The following is a 24243-nucleotide window of genomic DNA, read 5'->3' as shown; positions in this document are numbered from 1 at the left end:
GTGCCTTTAGGCAGGCAGCAGTGTGGTGGCATCCTCCTTATCTCACCCAGCTTTTCCTGACTGGTAGCCAGGGAAAGTCTCTTTTAGGAGACTGACAATGTCATCCTATGTCGTGTTCCAATGCCCAGCCAGCCCTGCTCCAGTCCTGTGCACACACAGAGTTTATGGAAAAAAATTACAGAAAACTGTGCTCCTTTAAAGGGTGACCCACCACCAAACACTTTTTTCCACTGGCCTCAAAACTCCTCACGTGTCTGTGCCAGGGGACACCTGGGGGTGCTCCCTTGCCTGTGCCTGTGCCCGTCCTGGGCACCATACATGCAAGCACACTCCACTGCGCAGATTCCCAGGGGTTTTTACCCAAATCTGACTCAGAACTGCAGTGCATTTTGCCCCATGAAAACCAAATTTCCAGTTAACATCAAAAAGACACATGGAACTTATCCTGACAATTAATTAAAAGCATACAGAAAGGAATCAGCAAGGGGAAAGTAGCTCTGCTCTGTGCATGGAAGCCTGAAATTAGAGCTGCTGAATGAGGGGCATAACATGACAGTAATGTGGGATGAGATTCCAGGCATGGACGTGTCTGTGCAGCTGGAACCTGGAGCACGTGGGTGTCACAAGGGCTGGGGCAGCTGCACAGCTGAGTGCAGGATGCCAGAAGGAAGCAGCAGCCTCTGCTGTCCCTGCACCCCCAGACCTGGGCCAGGTGTGCTCTGCCAGCTGCTTTGCAGACCCCAGTGCCACCTGCTTGCTCCAGGAAAGGTCACTTGTCCTGAGCTTCACTGGGGAGTCACTGAGAGGGGATGGCTCTGTGGATCAACACCCACTGAGCATTTTATTGAACGGTAGTTTATCTGGAGCTCAGCCTCTTCCAGAATTTAAACCCCATTTGCTCCGCACAGCAAGGAAAGGGAAGAGCAATACCTGCTGTTACTATGATCCACAAGAAACCCAGGCTGTGTGCAGCGCCAGAAGCATCACTGCTCAGGCTTCCTGAGGAAAAGAGCAATGATCCAATCCTGATCAAAGCCTTGTTTTTTCCCCCTGAAGTGCCCACTCAGCATGGCATTCCCTGCACTGGATGAGTCATGGAGCATCTGCCCCAGGGTCTGTGGGGCCACACCAGCACTGGATTTTTACACAGGCACAAGCCTTGGGTGCCAAGCTAGGGGTCTCCTTGCATTGCCATGGGGTGAATCCTGTCTCTGTGGCATCAGAGGAGGAAGCACAGGAGGGGACCTGATGGGTGAGGTCCTGGCTCAGCTCAGCCTCTTCTCCGTGGACTGTTGTGTCCTGGGGAGGTGTTGATGTCTCTGCTGCCACAGACAAGCCATGGGCAAGTCACTGAGCCAGCTGCCCCAGCTGAGGTCCAGCAGGACAGGGGCCAGCAGTGGAGCAGCCTCCACAAGGAGCAGTGGCACCAGGACAGCCCCATCTGGGCAGCCCCAGTCCTGCTGATGACACACTCACCAGAGCTGTGATCTGCTCTCCTGAAGTTATGTTAAGGCTGGCTGATTCACTGAGAAAGCTCTAATTATATCTGTGAGCCAGATGGAATGCTGACAAGGGAGAAAAGAAAAAAATCCCAAAACCCCCTTTGGTCTTGTTAGAGGAACAAGGCAAGGCTGTGTGGATGGAGGGACTGGGGCAGCATGAGAGTCCCAGGCCAGTCCCCAGCTGTCCCCCACCCCAGGCCATCCTGCTAGGGCTGACACTGCCCCAGAGTCCCTGGCACGCTGTGCTCTGTGCTTTGCCTGCCCCATGGCACTCCTGGCACACAGTGCTGGAGCAGCCTGCAGTGCTGTCACCCCACAGCCCAGGCTGCCCTCCTGGCACAGGGAGAGGGCTCTGGGGGAAAGCCCCAGGGCTGTCCCCAGGGGCACACGGGGCTCCCTCTGCCCAAAGCCCGTGCCACTGCCTGGCACCAAGGGGCAAAGCCAGGCAGCTCCCTGGTGGCACAGCTGCCTGACCCAGCTGGTCACACCGGGCCAGCAGCACCAAGGGATGGGAGCTGGGGCTGCAGCCAGCACAGCTCACTGCCCAGAGACACAGGAATCACCCACATCACTCTGCAGGGCCCAGCCCGACCCCACACAGCTCAGCTGGGCACCTGGAGCCGGGCACTATGGGGTTCCTGTGTGGGCACAGACCCTGGGCACCATGGGCTCCCTGTGGGCACAGACCCCAGACACCATGGAGTCTCTCTGGATCAACCAACCTGCCAGGCACAACCCCGTGGATCAACCAACATGCCCATGCCGTTGTAGTAAAACATTTATTTGTTCAGGTGATTGAAGCTACCGTGTTTACAGCTCGTGACCTCACCACTGGTGACATGGAACATGACTGGGACTGCAGCTGTTGCCACCAGACTTTCCGTCATAATTTTTATCTATAAAAAACTTGGACACCAGAAAAAACAGGTATTTCAGAGTTGAGGTGGCAGATGGGAGGTGGGAGACCTGTGAGGGGGAAGACAGTTTATCGAGGCGGCCGACCCTGACGGCCCCGCGGCCTCGGCCGCAGCTTCAAGTAAAGGTTTCGGAGGGAGAGTGCGGAGCCAAACGTCAGTCCTCGGAGAGGTGGAACCGGATTGTTTTCTGCCGAGTAACAGCATCGGTGGCAGCCTTTTCGGGGAGTGCAGAAGGGCTGGTGTCCTGCGGAGAGGCCCCGGCTTCTGCACAAAGAGACAGAACAGAGACAGTGAGGGGACGAGGAGCAGCATCAGCCCTTCCCATGGGCAAGGCCACGCTGGTGTGGGACCACAGCAGGAGCTGCCGTGGGGCCAGCCTGGGCACAGCACCCACTGACAGTCCCAGAACTGCTGCACTGGGCAGCTGGGCACTGCACCAAGGGTCCCAGAACTGTCACAGAGCCAGCCCGGGCAGGAAGCAGCAGCAGACCCTGCCCTTGGCCCTGGCACACACTGTCTTGGTGCTGTGTGCCTGCAGGGACTGGGGCAGCAAAGCATGGCAGCTAACAGGAGACAGGGCTGGCAGGAGACTGGGCTGGCAGGAGACTGGGCTAACAAGAAACAAGGATAACAGGAGACTGGGATAACAGGAGACTGGGCTGGCAGGAGACTGGGCTGGCAGGAGACTGGTGCGACTGGGCTAACAAGAATCAGGACTAACAGTACCCAATGTCCCCACCCAGACCTCCGCCACAAGTCTTGTCACCATCAGGGAGTGCAGGCACAGCACTACTGTGCACACCTACGGCACTGAAGTGCACAGCCAGCAAACCCAGTGCATGCACCTTTTGCTGGGCTGGTGTCACTGCTGGGGCTGTGGGTGCTGGGCTGGGCACTGCTGCTGCTCCACGCCTGGCACAGGCCTGTTCCGTGGGGTCTGTGCCTCTGTGACAGCCAGAGCACAGCCACTGCCCAGAGCACAGCCACTGCCCAGGGCACAGCCACTGCCCAGGGACAGAGCCACTGCCCAGGGCCCAGCCACTGCCCAGAGCACAGCCACTGCCCAGAGCCCAGCCACTGCCCAGAGCCCAGCCACTGCCCAGAGCCCAGCCACTGCCCAGAGCCCAGCCACTGCCCAGAGCCCAGCCACTGCCCAGAGCCCAGCCACTGCCCAGAGCCCAGCCACTGCCCAGAGCCCAGCCACTGCCCAGAGCCCAGCCACTGCCCAGAGCCCAGCCACTGCCCAGAGCCCAGCCACTGCCCAGAGCCCAGCCACTGCCCAGAGCCCAGCCACTGCCCAGAGCCCAGCCACTGCCCAGAGCCCAGCCACTGCCCAGAGCCCAGCCACTGCCCAGAGCCCAGCCACTGCCCAGAGCCCAGCCACTGCCCAGAGCCCAGCCACTGCCCAGAGCCCAGCCACTGCCCAGAGCCCAGCCACTGCCCAGAGCCCAGCCACTGCCCAGAGCCCAGCCACTGCCCAGAGCCCAGCCACTGCCCAGAGCCCAGCCACTGCCCAGAGCCCAGCCACTGCCCAGAGCCCAGCCACTGCCCAGAGCCCAGCCACTGCCCAGAGCCCAGCCACTGCCCAGAGCCCAGCCACTGCCCAGAGCCCAGCCACTGCCCAGAGCCCAGCCACTGCCCAGAGCCCAGCCACTGCCCAGAGCCCAGCCACTGCCCAGAGCCCAGCCACTGCCCAGAGCCCAGCCACTGCCCAGAGCCCAGCCACTGCCCAGAGCCCAGCCACTGCCCAGAGCCCAGCCACTGCCCAGAGCCCAGCCACTGCCCAGAGCCCAGCCACTGCCCAGAGCCCAGCCACTGCCCAGAGCCCAGCCACTGCCCAGAGCCCAGCCACTGCCCAGAGCCCAGCCACTGCCCAGAGCCCAGCCACTGCCCAGAGCCCAGCCACTGCCCAGAGCCCAGCCACTGCCCAGAGCCCAGCCACTGCCCAGAGCCCAGCCACTGCCCAGAGCCCAGCCACTGCCCAGAGCCCAGCCACTGCCCAGAGCCCAGCCACTGCCCAGAGCCCAGCCACTGCCCAGAGCCCAGCCACTGCCCAGAGCCCAGCCACTGCCCAGAGCCCAGCCACTGCCCAGAGCCCAGCCACTGCCCAGAGCCCAGCCACTGCCCAGAGCCCAGCCACTGCCCAGAGCCCAGCCACTGCCCAGGGCCAGAGCACAGCCACTGCCCAGGGGACCGCCACTGCCCAGGGACAGGACACAGCTGCTCCTGCCCACAGAGCTGCTTTTCCTGGCACTCCATGCCCGCTGCCACCCCACACCTGGCACTGAAGGGTGGACAAGCTGCCGCTGAGCAGCTGGGCTGGCACAGCCAGACCCCTCTGCAGTGCCTGATGTCCCCAGGGACAATTCCACACTCACAGGGGCTGCAGCACCACAGAACAGTGGCCAAGGATTGGTGCTTGGCCTGCGGGGAGCCCCAGCTGTGCTGAGGGGTCACGGTGGGTGACAGCCTTGGTGGCTGACAATCCAGCACGGTGTGGTCTGGCAGCACAGGCTTTGCCCCAGCTCAGCACCCAACATACAGCCAGGCATACAGGGACTCATTTGCAAAGGAGAAACAGGAGAACCATGTTATTTGTAAGCAGGACCCACAGACTGGCCAGTTTGCTGCTTTCAAACCAGAGCTCTGACCAACATTAACATTACTGCCAGGAGAAGACACCGTGCAACTCCGTGGCTGCTGCCAGTGCAGCTTTTGGGCAGCAGCACCTGGAGCAGGGAGGTGGATGTTCCCAAGTGACCACAGTGCTGACAGGTGTGGCCATGCTGCAAGTGGCACTGCTCAGGCTCCAGTGCCCCCAAAGCTGCAGTGTCGCTGAGGCTCTGCTCCCCCTTGGCTGATGGGCAGAGAAGTGATCCTGGTGGCAGCTGTGGGCATTACTCCTGGTTTGAAGCCATTCCCAAGGAAGCAGCGTGCCCCCTCTCAGCTGGGTGCCCACCATGGCTTCGGGCACGCTCTGGCCGTGGCATACAGAGGGCACACACTCTGCCCAGGCCTGTGCACCCACCAGGGTTCTGTGCCACTCCTCCAGTCTGGGATGCTCCCAGAGCAATGCCCAGCAGGGCCCGTGGTCCCTGGCAGGCAGGAGCCCCCACGCTGCTGGCACCCAGGCTCCAGCAGCAGGGCTGAGAGCACCTCATGCCAGCAGCTCTCAGGCAGGCAGCATGTCCCGGCCGTGCAGGGTGCCCCGAGCTGTGTCCCCTCCCCTGCACAGCACACACGCTGTGCTCTGCAGATCCCTCTGCATGGCCACAGAGCCAGCGGGCACAGGGCAGGGCTGGCACGGGGACACGCTGCAGGAACAGAGCCACGCTGGCAGCAGAGAGGAGCAGCAGCACGCACCCAGGGCAAGGACACGCCTGGACACGGCAGGAAGGCAGCAGAGACACAGACAGAACAACAGCCAGCTCCTGCCCAGCCAGACACACAGACACAGCACAACAGCCAGCTCCTGCCCAGCACAGACACACAGACACACAGACACACAGACACACAGACACAGCACAACAGCCAGCTCCTGCCCAGACACACAGACACGGCACAACAGCCAGCTCCCACCCTGTACAGACACACAGACACACAGACATGGCACAACAGCCAGCTCCTGCCCAGAACCGACAAACAGACACAGAGGCTTCTCACCCTTTGAATCAAGCCTGGATAAAACCAATGTCCCACTGCACAGTTATTCCAGTGGGCACAGATGATTCCATGCCCAGGGCATTCCCAAGGGATGAATGATCCTGTCAGCCAGGGAGAGAAGCTGGCACGAGAGGAACCCCTGGCTGCCCAGATCCCCCTTCCCGCACTATCAGCAGAGAATAAACCAAACACAGGGCCATCTGGTCCCTGAACACTGCTTGACACAGAGGCACCATGGACAGAACATCAGCTGCAGTGCTTAGAAAATTATTCCTTTGAGTGAAAAGTTACAAATATAAAAATAAACTCCCTTAAACCACAAGACACCATTAGTATTTTAGCACTTTCACAAAACACCACACAGATTTAGGTCCAGTTTTAGACAACATATAAAAGCATTGTCATTTGATGTGTTTAAAATGCATGATTAAACCAAACCACTCCACAGCAAACCTCTGACACTCTCCCTGTACCCCAGGGTGGGGGGAAGGTGCCTCTGCCAGCACAGTCCCCCACTGGGGCTCAGACCTTCTCATTAGACTGCCAGACCCTGCACAGACCAGCCCTGTCCCCACAGCTTGTTATTTAACAGCTCCCTTCTGTTCCTGCAGTGCTCATGGGTTCCCAGAGCAATCCAAGGAGGAATTTATTGTAATTTTTTTTAACTTTTCCGGCAGGAAGCAGGTTTTCTCATTTTGAGACTTTGTTTCCTATTTGGTCTCTGCATTTCCTGAGGGAAGCAAAAAGCGTTTCTAAAAAAGAAGCAGCCTCTTCCTTTTAGGTCCTTTACACCACCTCGTTGACTTTGTTCTTCTGTGACAGGCAATAAAATCACTCAGAGCAACCCACACTGGCCAACAGCACCAGCCCCTCACTGCAGAGTCCGGGGACAGAGATGGGGTGCCAGGGACTGTTCCCCACTGTGAGATGTTCCCCCACAACTGCCCTGGGTGGAGCCAGGCTGGCCTCAGGCACCTGCCCAAGTTACTGTGCCCCCAAGAACAAGCATACAGGGTATGCAATTTAACTAATCTCTCACTTTTATGGCCACAAAGCCCATCTTGAACCTGTTATTTGGCATCTGAGAATGCACAATGCTCAAATATTCAGAGTTAAGCTGTCTCTAATTGGAATATGATGACCATATGAGTTTAATTAATATTAACTGCAGGCTTCTCTTTACAGTGAGCAGAGCAGCTGCCATTCACACAACGAAATTTGCGCCTGCTGTCCCCTGCTGCTGTGGGGTTCTGTGCCTACAGAGTGGCCCAAAATCACTCTATCCCACAGGCACAGCAATTAGGAGCAGCTTAAAGGTGAGACCATCATTTCCAGGCCCTCAGTGCACCCAGGGACTGAAAAGAACTGGACCAAACCATAAAGTTCTGAGGAAATATGGCCCAGGAGTCTAGGACAGCGGGAGATGGCCATCATCACCTGACCAGCCGACGTGCTGAATGGCTGTGACCCTGCCAGCTGCAGCCCTGCCTGCCCAGCTTCCCACCTGCCTGCCCTCCTGCCCACCCACCTTCCTGCCCACCTGCCCTCCTGCCTGCCCACCTGCCTTCCCACCCGCTTGCCCTCCTGCCTGCCCACCTGCCCACCCACCTTCCTGCCTACCTGCCTGCCCAGCTTCCTGCCCATCTGCCTGCCCTCCTGCCTGCCCACCTTCCTGCCCACCTGCCTGCCCACCCGCTTGCCCTCCTGCCTGCCCACCTGCCCACCCACCTTCCTGCCTACCTGCCTGCCCTCCTGCCCTCCTGCCTGCCCACCTGGCCGCCTGCTGGCCCCGCTCAGGGCTCTGCTCAGCTGTGCCCAGCACCCCGAGGTGCCAGCCCCGCTCCCTCCCCAGGGCTGCAGGTCAGGGCTCTGCCTGCACGGCGGGATCTGGGTGCTCTGGGACGGGGTCAGGCACCTCTCAGGGGGAGCCACTGTGGGACCCCACTGCTCCAGCAGCCCCGGCCAGCCAGAGCCGGCACTAGGGAACGGCCCCACAGCCTGGTGCTCCTCGTGCTCCTCCCTGCCCCACCGTGGGAGCTCTGCAGCACCAAGGCCCGGCCCGGCTCCGGCAGGGCAGTCACCGCGAGGCTGGCTGGCGTACCGAGTGAATATTTTATTTTACACAACATAACAACACAGCGTTGTTGCTCCTGTACAGCATCTGCCTAAAAACAAAGGCAACACCATTGTCACGGAAAAGAAATGTACAGTCTGACCGGTTTAAAAAATATCATTTTACTGATTGATCCAGAAGTGGTTATTTGTTAGCTTGGAGGAAATTGCATTTCCTTTATAAAAGGCTTTTTCTGTGAAAACTCTCTCTTTTGTTTTCTGCTACTGCAGAACCAGGAAGCCAGTCCTAGAGCAGGGAAGGCACTGGTGCTGTTTCGTGCTTTTTTTCGCCCCTTAATCTTTTTTTCCTTTTTTTTTTTTTTTTTAATCATCTCTGAATGTTGCCTTCGGTTTTGATATTAAATAAAACCAAACGAAAACTAAATAAACCCCCGTGTGCACTGGGTGGCTTATACAGAACCCCGCATGAACAAGCCATTAATCAGCGAGACAGCAGTGGACATCCAAATCCAATTCCCTGGGAAAGGGAGTTTCACACAATGTTTGGTGGTTTTAGTTAAAATAAAAATTAAAAAAAAAAAAAAAGAAAAAAGAAAAAAAAAAAGCAGGTCACACAGTGCTTTCCAATATCCACTCAGAACTGGAGAAAGTTGCTTTTCCGCTATCGGCCCCGGCGCAGTCTGCCTGGACTAGCATCCCGTTCATGGACAGGCTCCGTTTGGAGCGCAGGCCGCCGGCGCCGGCGCCGCGGGGCTCCAGCAGCTCGCCGCCCAGCGACCGCCGGCGCTTGGCTCGGGACGCGTCGGCCGGCAGCGTGAGGAACTTACTTGGCTTTGATTGTGCTCTTTTGTACGTGGGGGCCGCCTCGGGGGGGCGGCTGGCTAGCTGCAGGGCCGTGGAGTTATTCCTGTTCGAGTTCTGGGGCTCGGTGCTGCCGCCAGCCTCGCCCTGCGGCTCGCTGCCGGGCTTTGGCCCCGACTTTCGCTTCTGCTTCTGCGACAGGGAAGTGCTGGAAGTCCAGGCGGGAGGCAAAGCGGAGGTAGTGGTGGCTGAGTCCTGGCTGGAGCCGGCGTCCGGTGACTGTGTCACACCATCGCTGGCAGCCTTGCAGCACTGGATGCCCTCCTCGTGCCCGAGAGCCTGCTTGGACAGGGACTGCGACAGCACCCCGCTGCAGCCCTGGATCTGAGCCCCGTTCGTCTGCGAGTACACGTTGCTGACTTTGGTGGCCTTCTGCTGCCCGTTGTTGTTACACACCTTGTAGCGGATCATGAGGATGATGATGAACACGAGCACGGACGCCACAATGATCCCACCAATGATGATAATCATGGTCCCACCCAGGAACTGGGACTGCATGAAGTGGCAGCGCACATAATCCTGCTCGGTGGTGAACTGTGTGCAGCCCACAACTCTGGTGGCCGTCAGCGAGGTGATCCCGTCATCGTAGATGGCCAGCACGCACAGGTCGTACATCGTCCCCGCAGCCAGGTTGTTGACCAGAAAGGTTTTGCTCGTGGGAGGTATCATTCTGGGAGAGAAGGAAACCAGTGTGAATGAACCTGGCGGACACACCGGCACCTTCCCACCCTGTGGGGCAGCCCAGGCCATGCTGGCCACCACCACGGCTTGTCTGTCCACTGTCCCCGTGGGGCTGATCTCCATCCCCCAGCAGCTCCTCCCTGTCCTTCCATGTAGCAGCAGTCACTGCCAAGGCCCCTGGCACAGCTCAGCATGGCAGAGCCTCCCATTAGAACCACCACACCAAAAATGTGGAACCACAGGATCACAGAATGGCCTGGGTTGGAAGCAACAGTTAAAGGTTGGTCACCCTCCTGACATGGGCAGGGACACCTTCCAACAGACAAGGTTGTTCCAGGCCCTCTCCAGATTGGCCTTGGACACTTCCATGGATGGGGCAGCCACAACTTCTCTGAGGAACCTGTGCCAGGGTCTCACTGTCCTCACAGGGAAGAATTTTTTTCAGTTACCTGATCTGCATCTACCCTCTTTCACTTTAAAGCTAGCACCCCTTGTGCTAGTAATGGATAAAGAAATTCACAGAAGAAATGACCAAGCAAAGCCAGTGCTGAAGGGTACAACAGCCACATCTGGCAGCACAGAGGCCCCCTGTACTTCCCCAGCATGGGCATCACCAGAAAGTGCTGTGAGGAACATGGTCACAGACATTGTCCTCCCTGTGCTTTCACAAAGCTGAGCACATTAGGAACCATTTAATCCATCTACCTTCACAACCTTCTCAGATCAGTTCAGAGGATTAGAGGCCCACTTGGATTATCTAAAAATAACACTGTTATAAGTAATTTTCCCATTTGTGAGTAGAAATGGCACGAGTCCTTCCTGAGGCTCCCACCATGAGCTGCCGGGGTTGGGCTCTGCTCAGCTGGCACGGTACAGGAACTCCAGCAGAGGGGCTGCCCAGGCCAGGGCCACACGCCAGCACCAAGCACCCAGCACGGCCCCACACGGGCAGGCTGGGGCTGCCTTACCTGTAAACAAGGGAGTCATCGTAAGTACCATTGTACTGGATTTGAAACATACGTATCCCAGGTATATTCCTCTGAAAATTGAATTTCAGCAGAGCCGTGGAGGACGTCGCTTCCGCGACGACCACCTTCTTATCCTGGCTGACTTTAGTATCCCCGTTGCTACTGCTCGCATTGGAGCCCGACTTGGTGGATGTGGAGATATCCGAGGAGCCTGGGTCAGGCTCGTGGATGTGGTTTGTGCTGTTCAGCAAGTGGGGGAGTTTGATGATGTGCAGGTCCACCGTCTGCGTGGCCTCCCCCGCTGGGTTGGAAGCAATGCAGGTGAAGGAGCCCGTGTCCTTCACCGTGGTGATAAGGATGTCGAGCGTCCCGTTGTCGTACACCGTGGACCTGGTCGCGTTGGAAATCAGTTTGCCCTCGGGTGAAATCCAATGGATTGCTGGCTCGGGGTCGCCCCGGGCCTTGCAGCGCAGGGCTGCCCGCTGCCCCTCCAGCACCCGCAGCTCGTGGGTGTGCCGGGTGATGAGCGGGGGCTCGCACAGGAACTCCTCCTCAGGGATCGACCAGAAGTACCGGCCAGACAGCAGGGTAGGAGAGGCACAGGTCTCCAGGTCATCCTCCCTGGAAAGGCGCCTCAGCCACAAAAGCTCGCAGTTGCAATGCAAAGGGTTCCCACCAAAGCTCAGCGCAAATGTTGAGGGGCTGATAATTCCTGAGGTTGCCAGCACCTGAGCGCGCTGGAAGAGCGGATCAGGCGGTAGCTTCTGCAGTTTGTTGGATGTGACGTCCAGCCTGGTCATCTTGTGGAGGTGGGAGAAGGTCCCCTTAGGAATATGGTCAATCATGTTGTGGTCAAGACTGAGAGTGTGCAAACTGACCATTTTCTCCACGGCATCCCAGGGGATGGTTTCCAGATTGTTGTAAGACAAATCCAATTCCTCGAGAGCTAAAACATCATCGAAAGCTGTGGAAGAAATTAAAGTCAGTTGATTGTTGTTCAGTATCAAGTGGTGGAGATTGGAGAGCCCACTGAACATGTCATTAGTGATCTTAGTCAATCGGTTGCTGTTCAAATGCAGAGCCCGCAAATTGCGCAGGTCGGCAAACGCGTGAGGTGTGATAAAACTGATTGTATTCCGGGACAGCGTCAGGTCCACCAGGCTGGTCATGTTGGCAAAGTCTTTCCTTTTAATGTTTGTAACAAAGTTGTCTGCCAGGCGCAGCTCCACGGTCCTCCTGTCAATGTTGGGAGGAACAAACAAGAGCCCTTTCTTGGCACAGAGGGTGGCGAGGTTCGGAGACAAGATCTGACAGACACAGCGCTTGGGGCAGATCTGAGCTCGCACCGCTACGCCAATGAACAGCAGAAACAAAAGCAATTTTTCCATTGTAGAACAGATTCAAGAGCCTGCAAGGGAGAGCAAACAACGGTTAGTCTCTGTGAGATAAGATGGACATAATAAAAAAAGCCAAGACAGATAGTCTGTGGTTAAACCATGGAACATGGAACCAAAGTTCAGGTAGCAGCGAGTAACCCTCCCTGTGTTACCTGGCTCCTCTCCATCCCCCCACCCTGACACAAGAGTGCCTGCCAGGAGTACTGCTGAGAGTCAGGGATGTTTGCAGCTCCATGAATACACACTGCATGCAAATGACAAAGTGATTGGGAAGCCGTCCCTCGGGCCCTCCTGCTAGAGCCCATCCTGCTGCCCAGCACACCTCCACATCCCAGCAGAGCCCACGACCTCCCAGGCTGTTGGCCATAGTGACAAATGTTCAGGTACAGAAAATGAAGAGTGGTTCATGTGTGCTTCACTAGCTAAGCTGAAACTCTCAGTGGCCTTGAAATCACAGCAGCTCAATGGGTTTACAGCCATCTCCACTGAACATTTAAGCTCTTAATGCTATTTTCAGAATAAACTCAGAAGGAGCTAAATTTATGTCATTCAAACCCCAAAAATGCAAATAAAACAAAATGAAACAAAAAAATTCAAAACAAAACAAAACAAAAACCCAAGAAAAGCCCCCACAACAGAGATCTAAATAAAAATGGATCTTGGGCTAATTTTAGCTGATCACAGCTTTCCGGCTCCCCCTGGAAAGCCCAGCGGTTCAATCAGCTTTATCGCTTACGCTGCCAGGCCCGCTCCTCGTGGCAAGTGGGAGCAGGGCCGCCAGCAGCAGTGCCCACGCAGCTCAGCGAGATCACCCTCAGGGACTGCGCCGAAGGCTTCCCGGCACAGGCAGGGGGAGGGCTGGGGTGCTCCTCCCTGGAACAGGTGGGAGCACGGTCCGTGGAGAAGCACCCACGTGTCTGAGGGAACCTGTGCCAGTGTGAGCAGTGGTGCTCAGAGGGGCTCCACACTGAGACTGAAGCACTCCTCTCCCTTTGGGACCGGCACAATTATACGTGTTCAGATCAGATTACTCAGACCCATTACCACCCCAGAGATGCATTAACAAAGCTCAGCTAAAATACAGTTTCACAGCTAGCCAGAACAGAACTCTTGAATCGTCATTGATATTTAAAGACATTTAACGTCAGAACAACAATTATTGCTCCTGTCATCCAATCCATCCGTAAACCAAACCAAATCTGTGGTGCCGTGCAAACAGAGGCAGAAAAATGATTAGTGAAAATACCAGCCCTAAACCCTGCTTTTCAGCAGAATCAATGTACTTTCTCCTGATACTTCTGGGGACTGCTAAGTATTCAGGACTACTCCAACTTTTGAGTTCCCACTAGAAAAATAAAAGCCTGCTACTGCAGTCCAAAGCACAGCCTGCTGCTGTGGGCAGTGCTGGGAGCTGCTCCCACAACCAGCATAACCAGCGCCATTCCTGCTGCCATGACTTGTGGCAGAAAGCAAAGTGCCATGGCAGTATTCAGGTATGCTCTGTGGACTCACTTTCATGACTGCACTGCAAATCAGGGTGGCCCTGCAGGTGACAAGGACCTGGAGGAGAATGGCAATGCCAAGCAGTGAAGGAAACTGCCTGCTGCAGCCCCCAGACCCCACTGGTGTCACCCACCAGCCACCTCCCAAACCAGCAGCTGCACTTCATGGCCATGTCACCTGTCCTTTCCAGGTGGGACTTTGCTCCTTTAATGTACATCTGGTAAGGACTAGACTGGAGTGGGCTCAGCAGCTCAGGGCACCTGCAGCACAGCCACTGGGGTCCCTGGACAGCCTTGGCTGGGAACACCACGCTCATTTAAATTTGCTGACTTAAGGCTGCCAGTTTAGATTCATGGCTCTGATTAAAGTCACGTGCCTGGATCCAGCCTAGTCCATTGCTACAGCTACCCAGGACTAACACAAGTTTGTGCCCAAATCAGCAAGTTCATGAGTTTGGAAATGCTATTACAAGATGAAATGACTTAAGCAACAGCTGGAACGACAAGGTCACCACAAAGTTACCTACCAGCAGAGGTGGTTTTTTTGGATGTTAGGAGAGTTTTAGATATTGTCTCAGGTCGAATGCCCAGCATATGGCCAGAGCTGGATGCAACACCATCAGTGAACATCAAGCTCAAGGGGCTGCAGTAAATGGGGCAAGACCTGCCCCCCTGGCAAGGCCAGTCGCCAGCACTGTGCCCCATGACTTGGGTTTAGGGACAGTCCTCTCCTGTGTCTCCCAGTGACCTAGGCAGGGAGCTAAGTGCACCCCACATGCATCAGCCACTGACACTGAACTAGGAGGAGGGACTGTGCCCTCAGAGCACGGGGTGCTTAAAGAGAGGTCCTGGTGATCAGAGTGCTGAGCACCCACCAGCCCTGACTGCAATGAAGACCAGTGAGGATTTGGCATCTGGATGCCTCAGCTGATGGAAACAGCAAAGCCACGCCTGGGTCTACATGAGGAAGCTGGTGCCCCAGGCTGTGCAGGGATGAAGACAGCCCATCCTTCCCAGCCTGGGCATCATCCCTTGCTGCAGGGAAACATTTCACCTCTTTGCTGAAAAAACACAGAGCATTTCCTCCCAGAGTGCTCGGTGCAGCAGCCTTCTGGCTGTGCCCCACCACTGAGACATTCTACACAGCACCACCAACTGCAGGAGCTGGCGGCTTAGGAGGACAGCCATCAAAAACCACACCTGCTGAAAGTCAGCCTGGACATGTGTCCCCTCCTCTCCCAGCATACCTCATCCCCCACACAGATAATTTGCAGAGATAGCAGCGCTGACACGGCTTAGAGTCATTGCAGAAAACACCTTTTTGACTAATGAAAGCAATATGTTACTCTCATTATTTGCTTGAACAACAAAACAGAAAGGAAACTGCATTCATATATAAAACAAATGCCAGCTTCCTGGGAAGGTGGGCACTGCTCATTTACTGCTCGGTGCCTGCAATAGGACAAGGGTAGTCAGCTCTTCATGTGACATTTGTGATTCACAAAAAAAGCCTCTCACATATACTGCTCTTTACATCCATTCTGTTGCTACATTTGATCACTTTGAGTTATTCATCTGTCTATAAAACCTAAGTTCGAGTTGCTGTGGGCTGCATGGCTTATGGTCACACAGAGTGGGAACCTGTGAGCCCCAGCACACTGGGGGGCTGGGAGCCCCCCACTGTTCCCCCCTCGGCTGGAGGGGACGGACTGGAGTGCCCAGACCACTGTTCCTGTCTCTGAGCAGAGGAAGACTTTTCCTGCCCCCATTTTTCAGGTATGGAGCAGGCCTGACAGTGGTTGGGCAGGGCCAGGGCTCATGGAGGCAGGGATCCCTCCAGCACTGTCACCCCTGCCCACCTTCCCCTGGCCACTCTCAGGTGGGATGTCCCCACACAGTGGGTGACACTCCCATGGTCCTTCCCCTGCCAGCTGTTTCCCACAGGTCTTCTGGCCTTCACACCACCTCCAGCCCAGCTCTGGAACACAGAACTCCATTCCAGCTCTGGAACACACACCTCCATTCCAGCTCTGGAACACACACCTCCATTCCAGCTCTGGAACACACACCTCCATTCCTGCTCTGGAACACACACCTCCATTCCAGCTCTGGAACACACACCTCCATTCCAGCCCAGCTCTGGAACACACACCTCCATTCCAGCCCATCTCTGGAACACAGACCACCATTCCAGTTCTGGAACACACACCTCCATTCCAGCCCATCTCTGGAACACAGACCTCCATTCCAGCTCTGGAACACACACCTCCATTCCAGCCCATCTCTGGAACACAGACCTCCATTCCAGCCCAGCCCATCTGTGGAACACAGACTCCATTGCAGCCCAGCCCAGCTCCCTCCCCATGGAGCATGCCCTCTCACAGCCAGACACGCTCTGGCCCCAGCCCTGCCAGCTGCAGAACAGCCATCCCTGCACAGAGGAGGAGCCCTGGGCTGGCATGGGACCCAGCCCACACACGAGCAGGGTGTAGGGACAGTCGGGGCACTCCCCAGCTCCAGCACCACATGTGGCTCTGTGAGACCCACTAGAGGATTTCCCCACTTCCAGAGGAGCCACCTGCTCCTGGGTGACAGCCCCAACAGCCCCTGGTGCACCCTGGGGCACACCCAGACCCTCTGGCCAGCACCTCCTCAGGGCAGACTCCCACCCCAACCCTGTGACAGGTGCTGGGAATGGCCAGAGTAAGCCCAGCCCGGTGGGCACAGCTGTTCTGAGTCCCTGCCAGCACTGCCAGGGCCAGCAGCAGGCACAGCCTGGCACCCAGTCAGCTGCAGCCCGTGGGAATAACTACCCACCTGTTGTAGCAGCAGACAGAGGTCAGGGGAAGGGCTAATGAATTTGAAATTCCTGCCTGGAATGGATCCAAGGAACCCAGGACTGAAAAGCCACGTAATGTGATGGCTCCTTGCGCCCAACACACTGCATGCTGGGGGTTTGCCTCCTCCTTTTTGGGATATGAAGAGCAGCATCTGCCAGTGTGCCCAGTGCTCCAAAGGGTCATTTACATATTGTGGATCAAACAACACGTGGGAGCAGAAGAATCCATAAGACAGCCATTAATTAGCAAACAACTTCCACTACATCCAGTTCCTGTTTGGATGGCCAGCCTGGCAGGGATGCCCAGCGTGCACACGGAGCTGCTGGAGCCGGCTGCCAGCTCAGGGCCTGCCTCAGACATCATCTGTCACTGCTGAGGCCGTGACAGAGCTACTGGCTGCCCTTCCCACCCATCCAGGATTGCTGGGAAGGAATCCACCCAGGATTCTCAGAGTCTTTGCAAATTCAGCTTCATGATGGAGGAAAAAATAGTCTGGAAGTTGATGATGTTCATCTGCTGGGGATGGAGGAAGGGAAATCACAGAACCAGCCACCACAGGCACCCCGTAGCCAGAATTTGGTGTGCAAAAGGAGATTCTGGGATCTGCGGCGTTCCAGCTGCTGGGACCAGTGAATTGGAGAACAAGGAGATTCTGTTTCACAAAGGTCAGCGGTTTGTAAACAGGTCAGAGGGTTTTGATGAATTGGAAACAAAGTACCTGAGAAAAAAAACATTTGAATCAAAGTACCTGACCCAGAGGTTTGCTCTGGGGGCTGTGCTAGCCCCCCAGTGCTGAGCTGGCCAGGATCACCATCCAGGAGCACCAGCCAGGACCACAACGCAACCACGTTTGGCATTTGCTGTAGGACTGACAGGTGAATCCACATGGGGAGCCATGAGACTGGGAAATCTGTACCCTGGTCCCAGTTAAAGGGCTTCAAACAGCCATGAACCCCTCAGAGCTCTGGGAATCTCAGAAGCAGGAGCAAGGGGCCCAAAGTGAAGGCCAGGGGCAGGGCTGCCACCTGATATAGGGATAATGCCTCTCCTGACATAACATATGTTCCTTCCTCAAAAGCTCAATTTCTGGATTTTTACTGGGTTTCCCCTGTCTTCTACACAATAAACAGCTTCAGCACTTGCCCTTGCAATACACAGCTTAAAAACATGTCTATAAAGTTCAGAAATCGGGGAGGAAAAAGAGAATATCCTTTTTTAAAAAGCACTTTATTTTAGAATTGCTCCACATTGTCTGCAGCAGACAGCACTAACAATGCCAAGTGCTCGGAAAGGTAAAAACCCCACGGGGTTCCTGCAGCAGTGCACATGTCACAGCTGGAGTGCTTCCAGCAGAAGCAGGGACATGGGCACATTGTAGGCATCGTCCCTTCCCTGCTGCTGACACAGCACCCCTGTCCTGCATGTCCACAGGGATGCTGGAGCCTCCCCAGGAGGCACGGGCAGGGGCAGGATGCTGCACTCAGGGAGTCAGTGCCCAACACGGCCCTGGGCCTGCCCTGGCCTCCAGCACTGCTTGCTGCTGGCTGCTGGCAGCTGCCCTGGGACAGAGACCTGGGGCCAGCACAGCCAGGGCAGCACAGCCATGGCATTCCCAGGGATTTCACTCCTCTCCCTTCTCATTCTGCTCCCGGCCATGCCCCACAGGTGTGCCAGTGAGCGGCTCTGAGCACACAGCACTCCCAGCACTGCTGTCTGACAGTGGCAGACAAGGGGCCCTTGGGGTGCACCCTTCCAGCATGCTCCCAATGTGCCTCCTGCCCCTGCCAGTGTGCCTCCTGCCCCTTCCAGTGTGCCTCCTGCCCCCTTCCATCACTCCTCCTGCCCCTGACAGTGTGCCTGCTGCCCCTTCCAGTGTGCCTCCTGCCCCTTCCAGCACTCCTCCTGCCCCTGCTCCTCCTGCCCCTCAGCCCTCCTGCTCACCCGCTGCAGGCACGGCCCCGGGCCCACAGCCGCCCGTGAGGGCTCCTGCCCACACCCAAGGCCGAGGGAGCAGAGCACAGGCGCTCCCACAGCGCGGGGCTGCACTGCAGGCAGCTCACCAAGGCTGTGGCAGCACAGACGAGAGCCCAGAGTGATCCACGGGATGAGTCAAGCAGCAGAGCACGACTGCAGCTCGGTGAGGTATTAATAGCTGTGCCGTGAGGAGACACCGGAGGATGCCACGGCCCGGGCTGGGGGCACCTCCTGCTGCTGCTCCGTGGATGGGGAGAGGGCCTGAGCCAAGCATTGGGCCAAGCACTGAACCAAACACTGAGCCAAGCACAACACACAGCAGCACCTGAGAAACCTCCTGTGATAAAGGACACATGGAGAGATCACCTCCCATTCCTGAGGGACAGCTCAGCACTCCCATCTCGCCCACTGTCACGCCCAGTGAGCTGATGGAGCTGTGAAATCACCAGGAGCTTTGCAGGCACAGCCAGGAGCCCAGCTGGGCTCTTTCCATGGCATCCCCTGCTCCTTGGGGCCGAAGGTCTCAGCAGTGCATCTCCTAGCCCAGCAGCAGTGAGCACCAGCCTCCCAAGGCACCTCTGGCCCCTGTACAAGCACCACATACTGCTGGCACCGTCTGTCACCACTCAGGACTGTCCTTGTGCCCTGATGGCCACCAGCACCCAGGGCCACTGGTCCATGTGCCAGCCAGCCAGGCTCTGTGGACACCACAGGTCAGACAGACGGACAGGCTGCTCCACTTCCCTGGCCCCCTCTATAAAATCTGCATCAGGAATTCCATCCTCTTCCTTTCTTCCAGCCCCCAGGAATCATGCCTGCAGTGGTATGGAACACAGGGAAAGCAGCACAGCCCCACTGCCTGCACCCAAGAGCTCCCAGCCCGGCTGCAGCCCCCTCCCAAACCCCAGCCTAGGGCTGCCAGTGCCAGAGACAGCTTCCAACCTCATCCCCTGAGCCCACCAGCCCTGCACCCCACAGCCTGCGTGCAGTGCAGGAGTCAGGGCCAGAGCTCTGCACAGGGGGATGTCACCGATGCTTTTCGGTGTAGTGGTACACACACACTGTGTTTTAAGGTCAGAACACCAGGACATTTAAGGACCCTCCAACCCACCCAAGCCATTCCATGACTCTATACAAAGCTTTCCAGCTCCTGAAGAGTTTCTGTACCAAATATTACACAGATATGCCAAGCACTGACACCAACATCAGCATCAGCCATGCAGCTTCCATGAATAATTGTTTAAGCAAGGCAGCTTTTAACTTACCCAAACATTTGTATTGAATTGGGGTATTGTGGCATTTTAAAAACTGTTTTTGCGACATCAAAACACAACACAAAGGAAGGGAGGAGAAGGGATTTTCTCTGCCACTCCTCTACCCCTCTGTTCCACAGCCATACATTCCCAGGTGCTATGGGAAGGTGAGGTAGCCATGGTGGCCCTGCATGCCCCAACCCAAACCCTCCAGCCACAGGTCTCGCTCAGAGGGACACGTGGAGAGCACTGGTGTGGGTAAAGAGGCTCCTCAGGATCAGCACCACCCCGGTGCAGTCCCTGGCACTCTGCAGGCTGCCCCAGCAGAGGCTCCCAGGGCACGGGGTGGCAGGGCACCAACCATGTCCTGCCACGAGCAGAGGGTGCACCAAGCTCAGGGTGCACACCCGAACTGCTGCTGACTGCTGCCAGACACCAGCAGTGCCAGCTGTGCCAGTCACACCAGCCCATCACCCACTCCTGTCCTGGCGCAGGCTGCTCTCCCTGCACAGTGTCCTGCACACTGTCACTTCACACTGTCACCTGCACACTGTCCTGCACACTGTCCCTGCAGCCCCTCCTGCCCAAGCACCTCGACAGCAGCACTCCACATGCAGGCAAGCCTTACAACAAGGAAATCTGGGATTCTCATCTTATTGTGAAATACCCACTGGTGCCTGGCGAGTGCCGGCTGCCAGGGCTGCCCATGGAAGGCACCACCAGGAGGGTGGGAAGGGCAGCAGGTGCTCCAGGGTCCACACAGCCAAGCCATTCCCCGGCTGTGACCCTCCATCCTCATGGAGCAGTGACCAGTGCTCGAGGCCTCAGCACCGCGAGGCTGAGTGGTGCTGAGCTTCACCCATCCCCAGCTCCCCAGCCTGCTCCAGTCCCTGGGATGCCATCCCTTCCCTCCAGGTGCTGACCACACCACACAGCTGTGTGCGGCTGCCAGAGGTGCTGAGGGGACCAAGGGGGGCACAGGAGAGGGACTCCAGAAATGGTGAGCAGACAGGCTCCAGGACACACAGGTGGACACACAACCTCCCACACACCCCAAACTCCCTGGGACTCTCCATCCCTGACTCCACTCTACAGCAGCACAGGATACCCAGCACTGGCCACTTCTAACTTGCTGCTGTGATAAATATGTAATAATGGAAAAATGAGGTTATTGATGCCACATCCCCAGAAATGTTCAAGGCGAGATTGGGCAGGACTTGGAGCAACCTAGTCCAGTGGAAAGTGTCCTTGCCCATGCCAGATGCATGGAACAAGATGGACTTTAAGGGCCCCTTGCCAACCAAACCATTCTGGGATTCCATGAGTTTATGAATAAAATTATTCTTAAGGTTTCCTTTGCCAACAAATGCCACCATTTTAAAGCACAAACACTCTCATTCCCCAATGGGCACTGGGCAAGGGATGAGGGTGAAGGGGGAGCCAGGTACTGGCCAGGGCACTGTGGCCAAACCCAGCATGCCCACCAAACACACACACTTTAACTGGGGGAATCAGAAGCATGCTCACCAAACACACACACTTTAACTGGGGGAATCAGAAGCATGCCCACCAAACACACACACTTTAACTGGGGGAATCAGAAGCAGAGGAACCAGCACTGTGAAGGGTGACACTGTCAGCATGACACACCAGGGAAAATGGGGGATTAACCATAAGATGATTTCCAAGTCTGAATAGTCTGCAGGTTTTATCAAGCACTGTAAAAATAACTTATTTCTTCCATGGCCTTGCTTCTGCACAGCCCACCAAATTAAATGAAAAGTAAACTAACAACGATTTACTCCAGATGGACATTTATTATCTGCGTAACAATATCTTGCAATCGTCACAGCATTAACTGAGGCCAATTCTTTTCTTATTCGCTGTACTCTTACATAAACATATAGTAAATTAAACAATCTAAAACCCGGCATTTATTAGGGTTGTCTCTACACTTGCCTGAACATCACTTGAGGACGTGAGTCATAAAACAAGCTGGATTTTGAGTTCTAAAGTTTAATTTAATGTCAAGGAGTACTGGGTACAAACCGCAGATCGCTCTCATGGAAGAACACCTATTTAGTATTTAGGTCTGCCTTGTTAACTGGTAAATCAAACAGATGTGGCCAAATTAGCTACTGAGATGATCTAAGATGTGCCATGTCTACAGCAGCCCTGACACTTCAAAGGCAAACCCAGGGAATCTCAAGGAGATAAAACATTTCCATCACAATAACGGGTGACACGCGCCGGCAGGATACATGTAATAAAGGAAGGACAACAAGAGATGAAATGGAAATTTGTTTTGCAGAAGCCAAGAATAGAACATGATTTATATGCACTTATTTTAATTTATTTCAGGCTGAATGCAATTTATCTAAAGTCATCAAAAATTAATAGGCCATACAGAAAGTAGTAGTAATAAATCCAAACTTGGGGCACACAGCAAGCACATCTCTTTTCAATTGCTATTAGCACTTCACTATCTAATTAATCCAGCGTGTTATCTCGTCTGGAAAGCCAGGCAATCCAGCCTGGCAGGACAGGCACTGACTGTGTGGCCCAGGCATGCTGTGAAACATTAAAAGGCCAAAGCTGAGACCAGCCCAGAGAAGGAGCCCAGCTGAACCCACTGCCCTGGGACCGGGCACCTAAAGCTGCTGCTGCAGCCCCCAGTGTCCAGCAGGGCAGTGCCACAGCCAGAGCACTGTGTGCCCAGCAGAGAGCACCCCAAAGAGTGACCAGAGCATCGTGTGCCCAGCAGGGAGCTCCCCAAGGTGACCAGAGCACTGTGTGCCCAGCAGGGAGCTCCCCAGGGGTGAGCAGAGCACTGTGTGCCCAGCAGAGAGCTCCCCAAGGTGACCAGAGCACTGTGTGCCCAGCAGGGAGCTCCCCAAGGGTGACCAGAGCACTGTGTGCCCAGCAGGGAGCTCCCCAAGGGGACCAGAGCACTGTGTGCCCAGCAGGGAGCTCCCCAGGGGTGAGCAGAGCACTGTGTGCCCAGCAGGGAGCTCCCCAAGGTGAGCAGAGCACTGTGTGCCCAGCAGGGAGCTCCCCAAGGGTGACCAGAGCACTGTGTGCCCAGCAGGGAGCTCCCCAAAGAGTGACCAGAGCACCGTGTGCCCAGCAGGCCGCTCACCAAGGTGACCAGAGCACTGTGTGCCCAGCAGGGAGCTCCCCAAGGTGAGCAGAGCACTGTGTGCCCAGCAGGGAGCTCCCCAAGGTGAGCAGAGCACTGTGTGCCCAGCAGAGAGCTCCCCAAGGGTGACCAGAGCACTGTGCGCCCAGCAGGGAGCTCCCCAAGGTGAGCAGAGCACTGTGTGCCCAGCAGGGTGAGCCCAAGGGGTGACATGAGGTGACACTGCCCCAGGAGGTGAGCCCCTGCCAGAGGCTCTCACCCAACCCGGAGTACATTCCAAGCACTTCCACCACCACCCACAGCTTGTGTCCAGCACCAAGAGCACCAGGAGCAGGGCAAGGGCAGGGCCAGGGCAGTGCCATCCCTAGCCCAGCCTGTTCCCAGGGGCTGGCAATGCAGACAGGGCAGGAGGAGCCCTGCCCCAGCACCCTGCTCTGTGGCACTCTGGGGACACTGGAGGGGAGGCAGGAGCAGTCACTGCCTCCTCTCGGCTGGAGGCTGTGACAGAAACAGGGGTCAGTCCCCAGCAAAGAGCCAGCACGGAGCAGAACCCCCTCCCTCTCCTTGCACGTTCTGCATGTCTGTGCTGAAGGGGCTCAGACCCCAGCACAGGCAGGCACAGGGCTCTGGGCAGTCCCCCCAGCTGCCACAGCAACTCAGGGCAGAATCTGACCACAGAGCCAGCCTGGAACAGCTGCTCAGCACATGCACGGAGCTCAGTGACCACAGAGCTGCAGCAGGAACCCGACAGACCTCAGTCCCTATTTAGATCCAAAGGAAATCAATGGGCATACCAAAGGAATATTTTCCTTTACCAAGAATGACAGTTTAAGTGAAATACTGGGACTCATATTTTTCAAAACTTCAGATACATCTGTCAGGGTTGGGCAATTTCGCCTAAAAGGGAAACTTTCAATGTGCCATAAGGGAGAAACTATTTTTGCAATCTTCCCTTTGGCTCAAAATCTGCTGCTGGGATTTTTCAGGAGGCAGCACTCCACACACTTGAAAAATCTGACGGCTCTAAAATACATATTTATGGTTTCCTGATATAGGGAATAAGAACAGAAGAAAGTAATGATAAGCTGCAGGAAATGTTACAGAGCCTGGCAGCAGGACAGACAGCAAACTGGGATCAGCGGCGGAGTCGGGGGAGGACAGGAGTAAAGGGAGGTGGCAGTGGAGCCCAGAGACTGCCCCAGGGATGCTGGCCAAGGACAGACAGGCTCAGGCACAGGGCTGCTCAGCTGCACACACATGGATGTGCCCAGACACCGGGATGCTCCAGCACAGGGATGCAGGGATGTTTGGGCACAAGACGCTCAGTTGCAGGGGTGCTCAGGGTTTGTGGGGATCCCCAGCACAGCCCTGTGCAGCAGCCCGGCTCAGGTGGGGCTCAGCTGCCTCAGGTGAGGCACACCACAACTCACTGCATCTCCACTGGGCTCCACGCTCAGGGAGCTGGCCCTCTCA

The 24243-nt window shown here is 56.2% G+C and overlaps 1 protein-coding gene across 4 annotated transcripts in view; it reads right to left on the bottom strand.

Moving 5' to 3' along the window:
- Positions 1–2262: 2262 nt before the first annotated feature.
- The window catches only part of LRFN5 (leucine rich repeat and fibronectin type III domain containing 5), a 41036-nt gene continuing 19055 nt past the window's right edge, over positions 2263–24243 (bottom strand). For 3 of the 4 annotated variants that reach the window (XM_039705645.1, XM_039705647.1, XM_039705648.1), the window contains exons 2-3: positions 10666–12073; positions 7851–9686 (exon numbers count right to left, since the gene is read on the bottom strand). In XM_039705645.1, coding sequence (XP_039561579.1) covers positions 8765–9686; positions 10666–12053 — 2310 coding nt within the window. In that variant the 5' untranslated portion in view covers positions 12054–12073 and the 3' untranslated portion in view covers positions 7851–8764. Of the gene's footprint in view, positions 2684–7850; positions 9687–10665; positions 12074–24243 lie in introns of those variants that run through there. The other variant, XM_039705649.1, reaches the window with a different exon arrangement.

Source organism: Passer montanus, unplaced genomic scaffold (assembly GCF_014805655.1).
Source record: "Passer montanus isolate IOZ18808 unplaced genomic scaffold, ASM1480565v1 scaffold181, whole genome shotgun sequence".
Taxonomy (NCBI): Eukaryota; Metazoa; Chordata; class Aves; order Passeriformes; family Passeridae; genus Passer; species Passer montanus.
The sequence above is the reverse complement of the archived record's forward strand: the minus strand, read 5'-3'. Positions and strand labels throughout refer to the sequence as shown.